At 40.0% G+C, this 15,316-nt stretch overlaps 1 protein-coding gene across 1 annotated transcript in view; it reads right to left on the bottom strand.

Annotated features, from left to right (window-relative positions):
- Positions 1 to 15,316, bottom strand: part of PDE11A (phosphodiesterase 11A) — an 830,139-nt gene that overhangs the window by 325,199 nt on the left and 489,624 nt on the right. Inside the window, exons 7-9 of the mRNA XM_082260061.1 lie at positions 6,435 to 6,510; positions 3,785 to 3,852; positions 2,693 to 2,785 (exon numbers count right to left, since the gene is read on the bottom strand). Coding sequence (XP_082116187.1) covers positions 2,693 to 2,785; positions 3,785 to 3,852; positions 6,435 to 6,510 — 237 coding nt within the window. The remainder of the gene's footprint in view (positions 1 to 2,692; positions 2,786 to 3,784; positions 3,853 to 6,434; positions 6,511 to 15,316) is intronic.

The following is a 15,316-nucleotide window of genomic DNA, read 5'->3' as shown; positions in this document are numbered from 1 at the left end:
TAGGTGCTCTATATTTTAGGCACTGCTGAATTTGTAGAGGCCATAGATCTGCTGACAGCCTAAAGATTTAATTCTGCTCAGGGGCACTGGGCTTCAGCAAAAAGGCAGCCTCCAGCAAGAAGAAACAGGAGCAATGCTGGAGACAATTTATAGCACACATCTAATTTTGGTAGCATAATTATTAATGTGAAATGCGTGTTCCTTGCTAAAGAATATTACTTTTTATCAAGTTTTTATAGGTAAAGTTCCGCTTTAAAGTATATGTCATATTCAGTGTATCACTGCAAAACATGTACATTTCATCATCCAGTGTGGCATATTTTCTCATCCTCCTAACTTCGTGTGTGATCTAACAACACAGTGGCTTTTCTCCACTGACATCCCTTTCAGCGTTATCAGCCCTGCTCATAGGATTACAGTCCTCAATGCATATATTTTTTTCTTTACCATTAAAATCAGGCTGCTGCCTTTACTTCTAATGGCCTGTCCACACACCTCTCATTCTTGGGAGGTGCAGTTCTGGGGGTGTGTCTACATCAGTAGGAAAAGTTCATATTCCCATCGCACACCTTCCTGGATATAGGCACATCTGTTGTGGGTGCTAAAGGGATCACCAGCTGGACACTGGATCTATCACAGGTACATACATATTCGCCAGCACACCATGGATCTTGCAAACAGACCGAAGAAACTTTTTTTTGCAGAAAAGATCACATCAGGAACAGTGCAACATGCCTGACGAAGGGGTCCTGTGTGACTCTGAAACGTTGCACTGTTCCTGGTGTGATCCTTTCTGCAATTAAAGGTTTATTCGGACCGCTTTGCAAGATCTATGGTGTGCTGGCTAATATATATGTACATCAGTAGGAAATTAACCCCCTGCAAATGTTCCTACAAACATTCTACAAGCCTAGTGATGTCAAAAGGAGTAATGTAAGCTATTTCTTGCTACAGGAACAAGGTAAAAAATGCTAGGATATGCTCTAGGGTGGAAAGAGACTTGAGGGTAAATTGGGTAATGCTTTGGAATGAACTTCAATGGATTATTGCACTGTCACACAATTTACACAAATTATTTCTTTACCCTTGACCTAAAGTAACCAACCCTTCCCTGCACCAGATATTTGCTTACCTGCAGCAGGATATGGCCCCATAGATATCCATGGAGTTTGACAGTGCAGGTGGCCAAAGAAGATTTCAACTGCAGACTGACAACATTACAGTGGGATGTGGAATGCAACTGTGTACATATGGGGCTCAGGAGGAGAAGGGGGGGGGGGGTCACTTTGGCAGAAGGCGCAGAGAGAATGAGTGCACTTTATGTAAAAATGCACTTATTCTTATTAAAAAATGATTGTGTATATACTGAAAACATCAGCCACCACAAATTATGTTAATGTGAACACCTGTAAAGATAAAACTTTCTCTCTACAAAAAATACACACATTCTCCATTTCATAACTCTCATAAAGGCAGCCATTTCTACTAATGTTGAATGTTTTTTTATATAATTTTTGAACAAATTACAATTTTTTGGGGATACTGTGCATTTTATGGGAAATTATTATTTATTTGAAAATGTTATATTTTAATTTCAATGATTTTTAAAAATTATTTATGTAGTTAAGAACAACCAGCATAGTTTTGGTATAGCAGGATACCATTCTACATAAAACAGGTGAGGACTAATAAGTCAACCAAGGTTACAATATCCAATAAGCAGCTTCTCGGAAGGACAACTATGACTTAATTTAGCAGTCGTGTCACACTGTTTAGGGAACATAAAATATAGAAGGAAAAAGGATTTGAAAAAAGAAAAGTACGAAAAATGGGAACAAGCAGAAAGTTTCAACTGCTACTTCTGGGCCAATGCCTGGGAATTATACATGATCCAAGGAAACCAAACTTTTTCAGTGATATCCATTTTGTAATTCACAATAGCCTTGAGTTTCTTGTTCATCATTATTCATGGTAATTTATGTTTACCATGCTCAAAAATAACAGTGGTGGCTTTCTAAACTCTTGCAATTACTACTTTTAATGAGGCTGTTGTTTTCAATATAAAGGGCATTGGTACTAATATGTAACAAAAGTTTTAAAGGAAGAGGGTGGGCTGGAAATGGTTCTACCAGTGATAAATATTTTAGTGCATTTTGGAAAATTATGTTTAAAGTGAACCTGCCACCCTGCTACTGTATACCAATAATAACAAACTTTAGACACTAGAAGTCCTTAAAGAGATTTCCTATAATTTTTTGTTGTTTGTTTTTGTGGCTATGGGACAGAAAGTGAAGGGAAATCTCCACAATGGGACGCAGTTGGCAAAAAAAATTAAAAAATGATAGGCGTCATCCTCCATTTTTCCATCCTTAACACAAACAACATATTTTAGACTTTCAGAAACTGAGTGGCTCCACTAGCTTTTAGTGCTACAAAGGTGTATTTTAGTCCACACTGCCTCTATTTTGTTTTACTGTAATTACACCGACCAATCAAGAAAATGTCAAGGAATTTTTTTTCATTTGGTAAAGTTCAGTCATGGGTTATTATATCAGAACATCTAAGTCTAATTTTTTTTTACAATTCTGGTGGGATGCTCTTAGAACAATAAAGTGCTACTGAGTAACGTATGTTGCGGAAGTGCAGCCTGCATCTGTTGTAAAATATATTTAACAATATATTATATACTTACATCTAAAGCCACTGACTGCTTTGCCCATGATTTCTTTACTTGGTCATACATAATCGTGTTGTTAATACCAAGGCCACAAAATATAACAAAAGCCTAAAAAAAGAAAATTAAAAAGTACAATTAAGTCCAAATCTCACTCAGTTTCTGGATTGGTCTATCAAACTGAAAATTAAAGGTTAAAGCTGGGTAAACACATTAATATTTTTTTTTTTTCGTTCAATCAGTGTGTTAAATGAAAAAAAAAAAAAAACCTGACAGTGTGTGATGCAGTGCATCTTTCCCTCTGAGCTATTCCCCGTGTAAGAATACACAGACCAGCACTGCATCTATTGGCTGAAAGCACTGATCGAATCATGGTTTTCCAGCATGAACATTTTACAAACTGGCTTCTGTTGAACAGTCAGCGGTCACAGGAACTGGAAGTCAGCTGGTTCCTGCTGAGCTGGCCAATTTTGGTTCCATGTATATACTGCTGTAGTCTACCATTCCTCCTAATCAACATGTTTTGTTAAACTTCAGATCAAGAGGGATGCTTTTAAGTACACTTGTACTGTGAGAATATGGAGTCTCTGACCGCTGACCTTTCCTTCTGAAAATGTTGGCTTTCTGGCTGTCATGGTAATTAATGGCTTCCACACTTTCTAAGGCACTGGTCTACCAAAAGTATGCAAACCACAGCTATAGGCAAAATGTCAGCAGAATCTATTCTCTTCTTTTTAAATCAAATGGGAAAGGTTATAAACTTTGTTGGGTTTTTTTTTTCCCGTCAAAGTTTGGAAGAGTTCCACAGATAGGAAGTGAGGACACATACATGGCAATAAAACCAGCATTTTTAGGGTTAGAGTCTCTCAGTTATATTGCAACATGTGACCCCATGAGGAAATTCTTTTCTAAGTTCTTATAGCGAAGGGGACAGGAAGTGAGAGGAAATCACTACAATGTAGACCAATATGCAATCAAAACTAGATGTAGGTTCTAAACTTCCCCACTCTATACCAAAAGAAAAACATTTTTGTCTGAAGTGCCAGATTGAGTTGAATTGTGTGTATTAGTACAGTATGGCATATTTCTCTGACAAGGTTATTTCCTTACCTCGAACAGTCTTTGATCTGCATCATCAAATGGCTTTCCATCTAGCCTATTTAATACTTGTGCCACACCTAAAATATATAAAAACATGCAGTAGTAAAATTCTGGAAAGCAGTTACAATGGCTTTCTGTTAATTATTAAGTGTATTAATGGAATCAGCAGCACAGGACCCAGTACAGGAAGAGAAATACAGAAGGATATTATAATATTGATGATTGACGGAAGAAGCAGTCTTTATTTAAAAATATATATTTGTTTTATTTGTTTAAACTGGTGTCAAAATTGTCCTATGAATTTATTATTGTTCCACTTGTTAGATGGTGACTTGGTGAGGGGTCTAAAGGATCCCTGTACCTGTTCACTTAAAGCCCAAGTAAACTTTCATTTTAAATCAGCTAAATACATTTAAAGCAGAACTTCACTGCATCTGAGCACCACAAACCAAAAACACTAGTCAATTCAATTTTATTATTCAAAGCAAACTTCCCACGAATCCATGTCTCCATTCCTTATTTTGGTAAGAAATTTGAAAAATACCCCCTAGCATTTCTGGCCATCTTGAATAGGGGCAAATGATTCATGTAGCATTTACTTCCTGTCCTTAGCTCAAGTATGCATGCAGAAGAGTGTGCTTAGCTGAAATAACCCCTCCTCCTTTCCTCCCCTCCTGAAGACTCCTGGAATATATGACATCATTTACCTAGGCAGGAAACCAGAAAGTAACTGAGGAAATGTAAAACAAAAAAAAAAGATTAAAAACAAGTAAATATGATATACTTTCCTATCTATTTACCAATTGTAGAAGCATGAGGATTAAAAATATTCAATGTTGATTGGGAGAGTGAAGTTCCACTTTAAGGTGTATCAAAACAAAAAGTGTGCTAAGTCTTACAATTCATTTTCTTTCGAAAGCTTCCACAGACGGAGTAAAGAAGCCTGTTCTTCCCAGCAGGTGTAGAGTGGGACATTTGCTCCATGTGGGGAAGTACGCCCCCTACTGGGTCAGACCTATAGCCATGCAATCAGCAAAGCTCCTGCTCCCTGCTGAATAGAGAGCTCTGGCTCTGGTTCAGGAGGAGGCGTATTGGACCTCTGCAGAGAGATAACAGCTTCTCCACAGGGTGGAAGCATGCCTGCATGGGGCATGCTCTTCTACTCAGGCTGTGGCTGCTTTTTAAATAAAATAAACTGTAAGATTTTTCACACATTCGACAATACAATTTGAACTGAAAGTTTTCCAAGCTTTAGGCAGGGGGTGGTAATGTATCACCTTTGCAGTTGCTTCCTGCACCACCTTTTTGGGATAGTGGAACAGCCCAGTGACCATCAGTTTGATGATTTGAGAAGAGCTCATTGTTTTTGGCATCCACACAAAATTAAAGGGCATAGGGCCGATACTGACACAGCAAAACCTACATAGTCAAAATCCGGCATGGTTTTGCTTAGCAAAAAATGTTTACAAAGAAAAAGAAAAAAAGATTGATGTGCAGCAGAATGGGCTGTAAATTGTGGCAGCATATTTCATTTCTGAGCATATGTGTTGTGAAAAGGTTAATCAAGATGCAATTCATATAAACAGGTTAGGGCACATTCATGTTCTTTTTATGTGCTTAAAGCATTATTAAAATGCATGGAAAGCATAGGACATCCAAAATCACATTCATTTCAAAGGACCCTCTTTGCATTTGTGTTCTGTCAAGCAAAGCACTCAAATCAAGCCCTGCATGCGGCATTTAAGGGTCTTGTGTTCCAACCACACAAAAGTGTGAAAACTACCACTTTGTAATATATAGATTGCTGGGAAAATAAGGAAGGCACACAATGAATTATACAACAGTGCAATATTTATAGAATTTGTCACCCGCTCAGTGCATCTGCAAGGCTCTTTTTAAAGTTATAAAAGTCAGTCATCAAAGCTGCCTGCTAAGTTATTGCTTTTAGTTGAAAGAGTATTAGTCAGTCAGTAAATTGCTTTATTGTCTAAACCCTTAGAATAATGAATATGATAGACTAACGTAAGAGGAGATTTTCTGATTGAGCTGTCCACTCAATTATGTAGAAGAAATGTCAACACTGGATGGGCATTCAGTCTCTATATGCATATAGAATCCTATAATTCTGATGCCGTATTTTGTAGGATATGGAAACCTTTTTTTTTTTTTTAAACTAAAATGGGTACAGAAGATAACTGATTAACTTTGCAGACAAAGTATAAACTTTAGACACATGAATAGGGCCCATTAAAATGACCGTAGGCACACAATGAATGCTTAAGCTATCGTGCAAACTGGTGCTGGAAGAAATGCTAAATGTCCGACTTTCACGCAGCTACTTTGGCTTCAATGTTTTCGCTGACCTGGAATAAGTGATGGCAGAATTCTTGTCCTGCATAGGTCAGGGACCCATACAGTAATGCAGCCATTGGATAAGCAGAATTTTCGAATGGATCTGTCAGTAGTGGAGTTGGTCTACGTACAGTATATCTGGGACCGCAGTTTTAAGCAAATGATAACACAGTTATAGAGTAAAATATTCTTTAAAATACACATTAAAACAGATTAAAATGGACAAAAACGTGCAAGGCATTGATGCACACAAAACACACGCAGTTTCAAAATAGGGATCTATTCAAAGAAATCTTGTAAAGCCTACCTATTATCTGATGGTTGCTATTCCAAATTGGCACGCACAGCACCGACCTGATATGAAAGCCAGAAAACTGGTCAGCCTGGGGTATAGAATAAAAGCAAGAAATGAGTAAACCATTTGGATTCATCTTGTGCACATACACATTTCATATCACACTTCAGAAGTCCCAGTGAGAGACAGCCTGTCCTAACATCCCAACAGTATTTAAAATTGACTCATACGATTCTCATTACTTTATCCTTTGAAGGTCTGATTTATGGTACATGAAGACAGAGTAATGTATGCAATTAGATGTAACAAGTGAGAATAGCCGATAACAACAATCTGTAAGAAAATGTGTAATTCGTAGGAAAAACGTTTTTTTTTTATCTTCTAAAAGCTATTTATTGTGCAGCTGTTTTAAAACCAATCCCAGTAATATGATGCATCTTACTTTCTGATTAGGACATATCATAATTAATTACATTTATTATTATATTTTTTACTGGTAGTATTGTGGAAATACCTTGAGGTTGAAGTCTTCTAATAGAGTGAGGTTGGCTTTATGTTGTCAACAAGAACATAAGATGTGCTATAGGACAACTTTCCACCAGAGTTTAGTTATTTGCAGCAAATTAGTCTGAAGCATTTATTTTATTCAAAATTTAAGATTTGGTATATTAACCTAATAAGATATACATTTCTGGACCAGCCTTAGACCAAGACTTAGGTAACCTGAGTAACCTAGAAAGACTGGCAAGAGTCAGTGAATGCACATAAGATGATGCTAGCTTCTGGGGAAGCCGGTGTGATTGGTACAGAATAATGTTACATTCATTTCAGAGAAACGTGTTTTACTCACTAGTGCCAATTTTTATACTTTCCACATAGCTCTACACACTTGTCAAAATTTTTATTTAGAATTTATACAGTATGATAGTATCCATGGACAAATACTTTATGTAGAAGTTTCTGTAGCTTATTCAAAATAAAACAATATGGGATAAAAGTTGCACTAATAATGTCTGCAGTAACCTTACCTTTAAAGAACTACACTGTATCTGAGCAACACAAATCAAAAAGCTATTTCATTAATTTTTAATATTCAAAGCAAACTCCTTATCCATCCACATATCTCTGCTTTATGTTTTTGAAAAATACCCCCTATCATTTCTAGCCACAGCCATCTTGAGTAAGGGCAGATGATTCTTGTTTCATTTACTTCCTGGAATCCATTTGTCCTTAGCTCAGGCATGCAGGCAGGAGGGCGTGCAGAGAAAACTTCCCTGAAGACTCCTGGGATATATGATATCATTTCCCTAGGCTAGAAACCAGAAGGTAACTTAAGAAATGTAAAAAAAAAGTGTAAAACAAGTAAATATACTATACCTTCCTATCTTTTTTGTTAATACTAGCAGCATAAGGATTAAAAATAGTCAATGTTGATTGAGAGAGTGAAGTTTCACTTTAATGACTTTTAAAAAAATACATATACATTACAGTTTTGACTGTACATCAACCAATGTACATCGCTTCATAAGACAGCTAGTGGGGAAGCATGTATGCGCTGATTGACTACAGGGGGAGCCAATCAGTGGGCCTGGCAGATTCTATGTCCGGCAGGCACCCGCGATCGGTTCTCATGGAGACAGAATGGGGGTCTGCCGATGTAAACACGGCAGACCGCTGTTCTGTCAGTGATGAACAAGAGAGGAAAAAAAAGTAACCTGCATAGACACAGGTAAATAAAAATGGGCTATTGAGTTAACAAAAAAGTGGCAGCGGGATATAATAGTAAAATTGACCTATATAGTTTTATTGGCAATAAAAGTATTCCATGAAAATATATGTAAACATCTCGGACAGGTAAAAATACTAGAACCACATCTTGGGATCCTGTGTTCCTCCTATTAGGAACACAGGTCTCTGTTTTTATCCAGCAAGTCCACCCCCACACAGTTATAAAGCACCCCCTAGGGACACATTTAACCCTTTTATTGCCCCTGGTGTTAACCCCTTCCCTGCCAGTGTCATTAGTACAGTAACAGTGCATATTTTTAGCAATGATTACTGTAGTAATGTCACTGGTCCCCCCAAAAGTGTAAAAAATGTCAGTTAGGTGTCCGATCTGTCCGCAGCAATGTCACAGTCCCGCTAAAAAATTGCTGATCGCCACCATTACTAGTTAAAAAAAAAAATTACATAAATCTTTCCCCTAGTTTGTATAAGCAATAACTTTTGCGCAAACCAATCAATATACACTTATTGGGATTTTGTTTCCCAAAAATATGTTGCAGAATACATATTGGCCTAAACTGACAAGAAAAAATTTTTTTTATTGGGAATGTTTTTCTAGCAGAAAGTAAAAAATATTGCTTTTTCATAATTGTCGCTCTTTTTTTTTTTTTTTTTTTTTTAGCGCTAAAAATAAAAATTGCTAAGATGATCAAATACCACCAAAATAAAGCTCTATTTGTGGGAAAAAAAGGACATCAATCTTATTTGGGTACAGCGCCGCATGACCGCGCAATTATCAGTTAAAATAACGCAGTGCCATATCGTAAAAAATGGCCTGGTCGTTAAGGGGGTAAAACCTTCCAGTCCAGAAGTGGTAAAAAGGTAGTCTTCCATTTTTAAAAATGATCTCTGCTTTTAAAGCCACTTCTGCTGTGGGCTCCCCCTTTCCCTCTTGACTAGATGGTAGCAGGCTGAACAACCCTTAGATGCATGAGCTTAGCACCTCATGAATGAGCACTTAACTATGCTGTAATGTATATGCATTTTGAAGGTGAACTAATCTGGCTGATGAAACCAGGCTTGGTGTAAATAAAGTAGAACTGAACTCAAAAAGTGGAGATGTGTTATGTTATCTGGAAATGTTAATTGTACCTAAGTCATACTCTGAAAAATATACATTTTGTCTTGAATTTACCCTGAAAAATAGCAGTGCAATTTCTGGTATGTGAGGGTGCCTAGGTTATATATATGCAATGGGATTCTAAGGCATTGCAGTGTCTGACTGCTAGTTACAGAAAAATTGGAGTGAGATTTGGTGATGTCACTCTTATTCTGCTCACTGTTCTCCTAGCTAGAGGCTCTGACGTGAGGAAGCAACCAAGGTGGCCCACACAGAGTGCAAAACAAGACATGCTAATTTAGTAATGGGGAAAGATCAGCTGCAGGGAGACCTTTGGCAATACTGGGGACTGCTCCTTTGCCTGCTATTTTGGCACAGCTTTAATAGCTTAGTTCCTCTTTAAGTGTCAAATATTGAAACCTTTGTACAGCAGCTTTTTTTTAGCATCAAATAACTTCCATCAAGCTAAATTGGTCCTATTATATAACCCCAATTCCAAAATAGTTGGGGCGATTTGTAAAATAAAAATAAAATAAAAATACAATAAAAACAGGATGCAATGATTTGCAAATCTTATAAACTCATACTTTGTTCACAATAGAAAAGAGAAAACATATCAAATGTTTAAACTGAAAAAATGTACAATTTTAAGAAACAATTAGGGCAATTTTGAAATTGATGGCAGTAACACGTTTCAAAAAAGTTGGGACAGGGCAACAAAAAGCTGGCAAAGCAAGTGGTACTAACGAGGAAGAGCTGGAAGAACATTTTTCAACTAATTGGGTTAATTGGTAACAGGTCAGTAATATTATTGGGTATATAAAGAGCATCTTAGAGAGTCTCAAAAGTAAAGCTGGGATGAGGTTCACCAGTCTGTGAAAAGCTGCATCTTAAGATTGTCAAACAATTTCAGAATACTGTTCCTCAATGTAAAATTGCAAATTTTAATATATCATCATCTACATTACAAAATAGCATAAAACGATTCAGAAATAAGGGAGAAATCTCTGTGGGCAAGGAACAAGACCAAAACAAAATACTGGATGCTCGTAATTTTTGGACCCTCGGGTGGCACTGCACCAAAAACAGGCATGATTCTGTGATGGACATAATTGCATGGGCTCAGGAATACTTCGAAATATCACTGTCTGTGAACACAGTTCACCGTGCCATTCAAAAATGCAAGGTAAAGTTGCTGTCTTCTCTTGGCCAAATCTCATTTAAAATGACAACCATGGGCACCAAATTTTTCAGACTAAAGAGGAGCGGGAAATTCCAGTTTTTTATTAGCACTCATTTCAAAAGCCTGCATCTCTGATGGTATAGGGGTGCATTAGCACGTATGAAATGGGCAGTTTGCACTTCTGGAAAGGCACCATCACTGTCGAAAGCTATTTTAACATTTTAGAGCAGCATATGCTCCCATCCAGATGATGTCTTTTACAGGGAAGCCTTTCCATATTTCAGCAGGACAATGCTAAACTGTATCAACAGTATGGCTTTGTAGTAGAAGAGTCCTGGTTCCTAAATGGCCTGCCTGCAGTCCAGACCTTTCACTAAGTGAAAATATTTGGAGAATGATTTGCTTGAAACAAAAAGAAGACTGAGGGCTGTTAAGCAGTTAGAATCCTATATCAGGCAAGAATGGGACAACATTCCTGTCCCAAAACTCCAGCAACTGGTCTCCTCAGTTCCCAGACTTTTCCAGCGTGTTGTTAAAAGAAGAGGGGGTACTACACCATGTTAAACATGACTCTATCCCATCTTTTTTGAGACATGGTGCTGCCATCAATTTCAAAACTATCTTATTTTTCCTTAACCTTTTCACGCCAGCGCCTCCCAGCCCTTTAAAGGTTTATGATGCTGGGAGGCGGGGCAGGGCTTAAGAGCACCTTACTGCAGCGATTGGCTGTCACGGTGGTCACGTGATCTGAAAACTCCCTATCGCAAGCAGTGATCGGGAGCTTTCATTTAGGCATCGGTAACTGTGTCAGGAGTGTGCACAGCTTTTTGGGCAGCAATACACACAAATTTGCGGCCCCTCGGCGCTAAGCACCAGGCGCCAAGGGGTTAAAATAATACAGTTTAAACATTCATGCTTTCTATTTTCTATTGAGAATAAAATGCGGGTTTATGAGATTTTTAAATTATTGCTTTCTGTTGTTATGTAGATTTTACAGTGTCCCAACTTTTTTGGAATTGGATTGTACCTCAGCATACCTAAAGTGACCCTGTTACAGTGCATTGAAAGTATTCATGCCCCTTGAAATTTTCCACATTTTGTCATTTTACAACCAAAAACGTAAATGTATTTTATTGCGATTTTACGTACTAGACCAGTGATGGCGAACCTTGGCACCCCAGATGTTTTGGAACAACATTTCCCATGATGCTCAACTTCACTGCAGAGTGCATGAGCATCATGGGAAATGTAGTTCCAAAATATCTGGGGTGCCAAGGTTCGCCATCACTGTGCTAGACCAACGCAAAGTGGCACATAATTGTGAAGTGGAAGGAAAATGATAAATGCTTTTCAAACATTTTTACAAATAAATATCTGAAATGTGTGATGTGCATTTGTATTCAACCCCCTTTACTCTGATACTCCTAACTAAAAATCTAATGGAACCAATTGCTTTCAGAAGTCGCCTAATTAGCAAATATAGTCCACCTGTGTTTATTTAATCTCAGTATAAAAACAGCTGTTCTGTGAAGCCCTCTGAGGTTTGTTAGAGAACCTTAGTAAACAAACACCACCATGAAGGCCAAGGAACACACCAGACAGGTCAAGGATAAAGTTGTGGAGAAGTTTAAAGTAGGGTTAGGTTATATAAAAATATCCCAAGCTTTGAACATCTCACAGAGAACTGTTCAATCCATCATCCGAAAATGGAAAGAGTGCGGCACAACTGCAAAACTACCAAGACATCGTTCTCCACCTAAACTTACTCTGGAGGAGCTGCAGAGCTGTACAGCTCAGGTAGGAGAATCTGTCCGCAGGACAACTGTTAGTCATGCAATCCACAAATATGGCCTTTATGGAAGAGTGGCAAGAAGAAAGCCATTGTTAAAAGAAAGCCACAGCAAATATGCAACACATATGCACACAATATGCCACAGCAAAGAACACAGCAAATATGTGGGAGAAGGTGCTTTGGCCCGATGGGACCAAAATTGAACTTCTTGGCCTAAAAGGAAAAGTGTGATGGTAAACTAACACTGCACATCATTCTGAACACACCATCTCCCTGTGAAACATGGTGGTGGCAGCATCAAATTGTGAGGATGATTTTCTTTAGCAGGGACAGGGAAGCTGGTCAGAGTTGATGGGAAGACGGATGGAGCTAAATACAGGGAAAATCTTAGAAGAAAACCTGTTAGAGTTTGCAAAAGACTTGAGACTGAGACTAGGGCGGAGTTTCACCTTCCAGCAGGACAATGACGTTAAACATACAGCAAGAGCTTCAATGGAATGGTTTAGATCAAAGCATATTCATGTGTTAGAATGGCCCAGTCAAAGTCCAGACCTAAATCCAATTAAGAATCTGTGGCAAGACTTGAAAATTGTTGTCCACAGACGCTCTCCATCCAATCTGACAGAGCTTGAGCTATTTTGCAAAGACTTGCAGCCGTAATTGCAGCAAAAAGTGGTTGTACAAAGTATTGACCGAGGGGGGCTAAATGCAAATGCACGCAACACTTTTCAGATATTTATTTGTGAAACATTTTGAAAACCTTTCATCATTTTCCTTCCACTTTACAATTATGTGCCACTTTGTGATATTCTATCAAATAAAATCCCAATAAAATACATTTACGTTTTTTGTTGTAACCTGAAAAATGTTGAAAGGGGTGTGAATACTTTTTTAAGGCACTGTAACAATCTGAAAGTCCAAATAAAAACTTCCTTTGTAATGCAGAAAGCGAATACTTACCTCTGTAACCTTTCGTACTGCAAACATTGCCTTGATCAAGAGTAGGGTTGAGCGGACACCTAGATGTCCGTGTTCGACGGGTTCGGCCGAACTTTAAAAAAAAGTCCGGGTCCGTGTCCCGGACTTTTACCGAACTTTTCCCGGACACCGAACCCCATTGAAGTCAATGGGGACCCGAACTTTAAGGCACTAAAATGGCTCTAAAACACCAAAGGAAAGGGCTAGAGTGCTGCAAATGGCAGCAAAACGTAATTAAGAGCATGGCAAGTGCTCTGCAAACAAATGTGGATAGGGAAATAACTTAAAACAACAAAAAAAAACAGAAAAATAAAACAATGTTCTTCTTCATCTCTGAAGGACGAGGCCCATATGGAGTAGGAGGGAGGTTGAGGTGGTGGTGGATGTGGCGGTGACATAGGCGTGCGCACAGGGTGTGCTGGGTGTGCCTGGGCACACCCTAATCACCTAGGGCACATAGCATTGCCAGTGAGGAGATGGGAAAGATCTCCCTGGGACCTGCTCTGCTCTATTTCTCCTTGCCTACAGGTACATGGCCCCGATACATTACTCTCCCTGCTGGCAAACACATGCATGTGTATTTCAACTTTGGGGTGCACACCTTAATGCAATAGGCTGCGCACACCTATGGGCGGTGTAGGTGGAAGCGGCGGTGGAGGAGGACCAGGGCCGGATTAACAGCATCATGGGCTTGGTGCTGAGGATTTTGAAGGGCCTTAAGGGCCGTGCCTTGCCATGCACCCAGAGGAGGAAGGGTGCAGCCATGCATGCCTAATTCAACATGGGATGCTGTCTCTGAAGCCCATAAACACATCCATGCATCGCCAACTGTCCCTCCTTGTCCGGCCTTCACGCTGTGTGGGGAGGTTCTGAGGGTGCTGCCTGGGGAAGCGAGCATAGAAGCCAGACTTCTGTGTTTACAAGTGACAGAAGAGCGGTAACAGTGAATATGGCCAACCCGGGGCCTATATAAAAGGTAGGGGCCTGGAGCTGCAGCTCCAATAGCCCCTACATTAATCTGGCCCTGAGGAGGAGGACGAGGTAGCCAACACTGCTTCTTTTCAAAAATTTTAAATGAGGGTACACCCCAAAAGAGTGAGAAAGAGCAAAAATGGAACAATGGGTGGGTAAGGTCGGTATCCATTGCTATTCTGCATAAGGTACGGAAAAGTCCCGTGGGATCCATGCCTGGTTCATTTTAATGAACGTGAGCTTGTCCACATTGTCTCTGGACAGGCGGCTGCGCTTGTCTGTTATAACGCCCCCAGCCGTGCTAAATACCCGTTCAGATAATACACTGGCTGCAGGGCACGCCAGCACCTCCAAGGCGTAAAGGGCAAGCTCAGGCCATGTGCCCAATTTGGAGACCCAGAAGTTGAAGGGGGCAGACCCGTCATTCACTACATGTAGGCGTGTGCACACATACTGCTCCACCATGTTGGTAAAATGCTGCCTCCTGCTAAGACGTTCCATCTGAGCTGCTGGTGCTGCTGTTTGTTGTGGCGTGCTGACAAAGCTTTTCCACATTTCGGCCATGCTAACCCTGCCTTCTGAGGTGCTGGCGGTGCCCTGGTTGCGTTGGCGACCTCCTCCTCCTCCTCCTCTGCCTTGTGCTTCCACTGTGGCCCCGCTGTCAGATGGGAATGCCAGCAGCATGGCGTCTACCAGCGTGCGCTTGTACTCGCGCATCTTGCGATCGCGCTCCAGTGAGTGAATTAAGGACGGTACGTTGTCCTTGTAACGGGGATCCAGCAGCGTGGCCACCCAGTAATCAGCACAAGTTAGAATGTGGGCAACTCGGCGGTCGTTGTGGAGACACTGCAGCATGTAATCGCTCATGTGTGCCAGGCTGCCCAGAGGCAACGAAAGGCTGTCCTCTGTGGGAGGTGTATCGTCCGTGTCCTCTGTATCCCCCCAGCCACGCACCAGTGATGGCCATGAGCTGGCCTGGGTGCCACCCTGCTGTGAACATGGTTCCATCTCCTCCTCCAGCTCCTCCTCCTCCTCATCCTCCTCATCCTCCAGAACTGTGCCCCTGCTGGACAATTGCGTCCCTGGCGTTTGCGTGTGCAGGAACCCACCCTCGGAGCCCCTTG

Source organism: Pelophylax lessonae (assembly GCF_965119305.1).
Source record: "Pelophylax lessonae genome assembly, chromosome: 6".
In the NCBI taxonomy this organism is placed as follows: Eukaryota; Metazoa; Chordata; class Amphibia; order Anura; family Ranidae; genus Pelophylax; species Pelophylax lessonae.
Note: the sequence above shows the minus strand (reverse complement) of the source record. Positions and strands in the feature narration are given on the sequence as shown.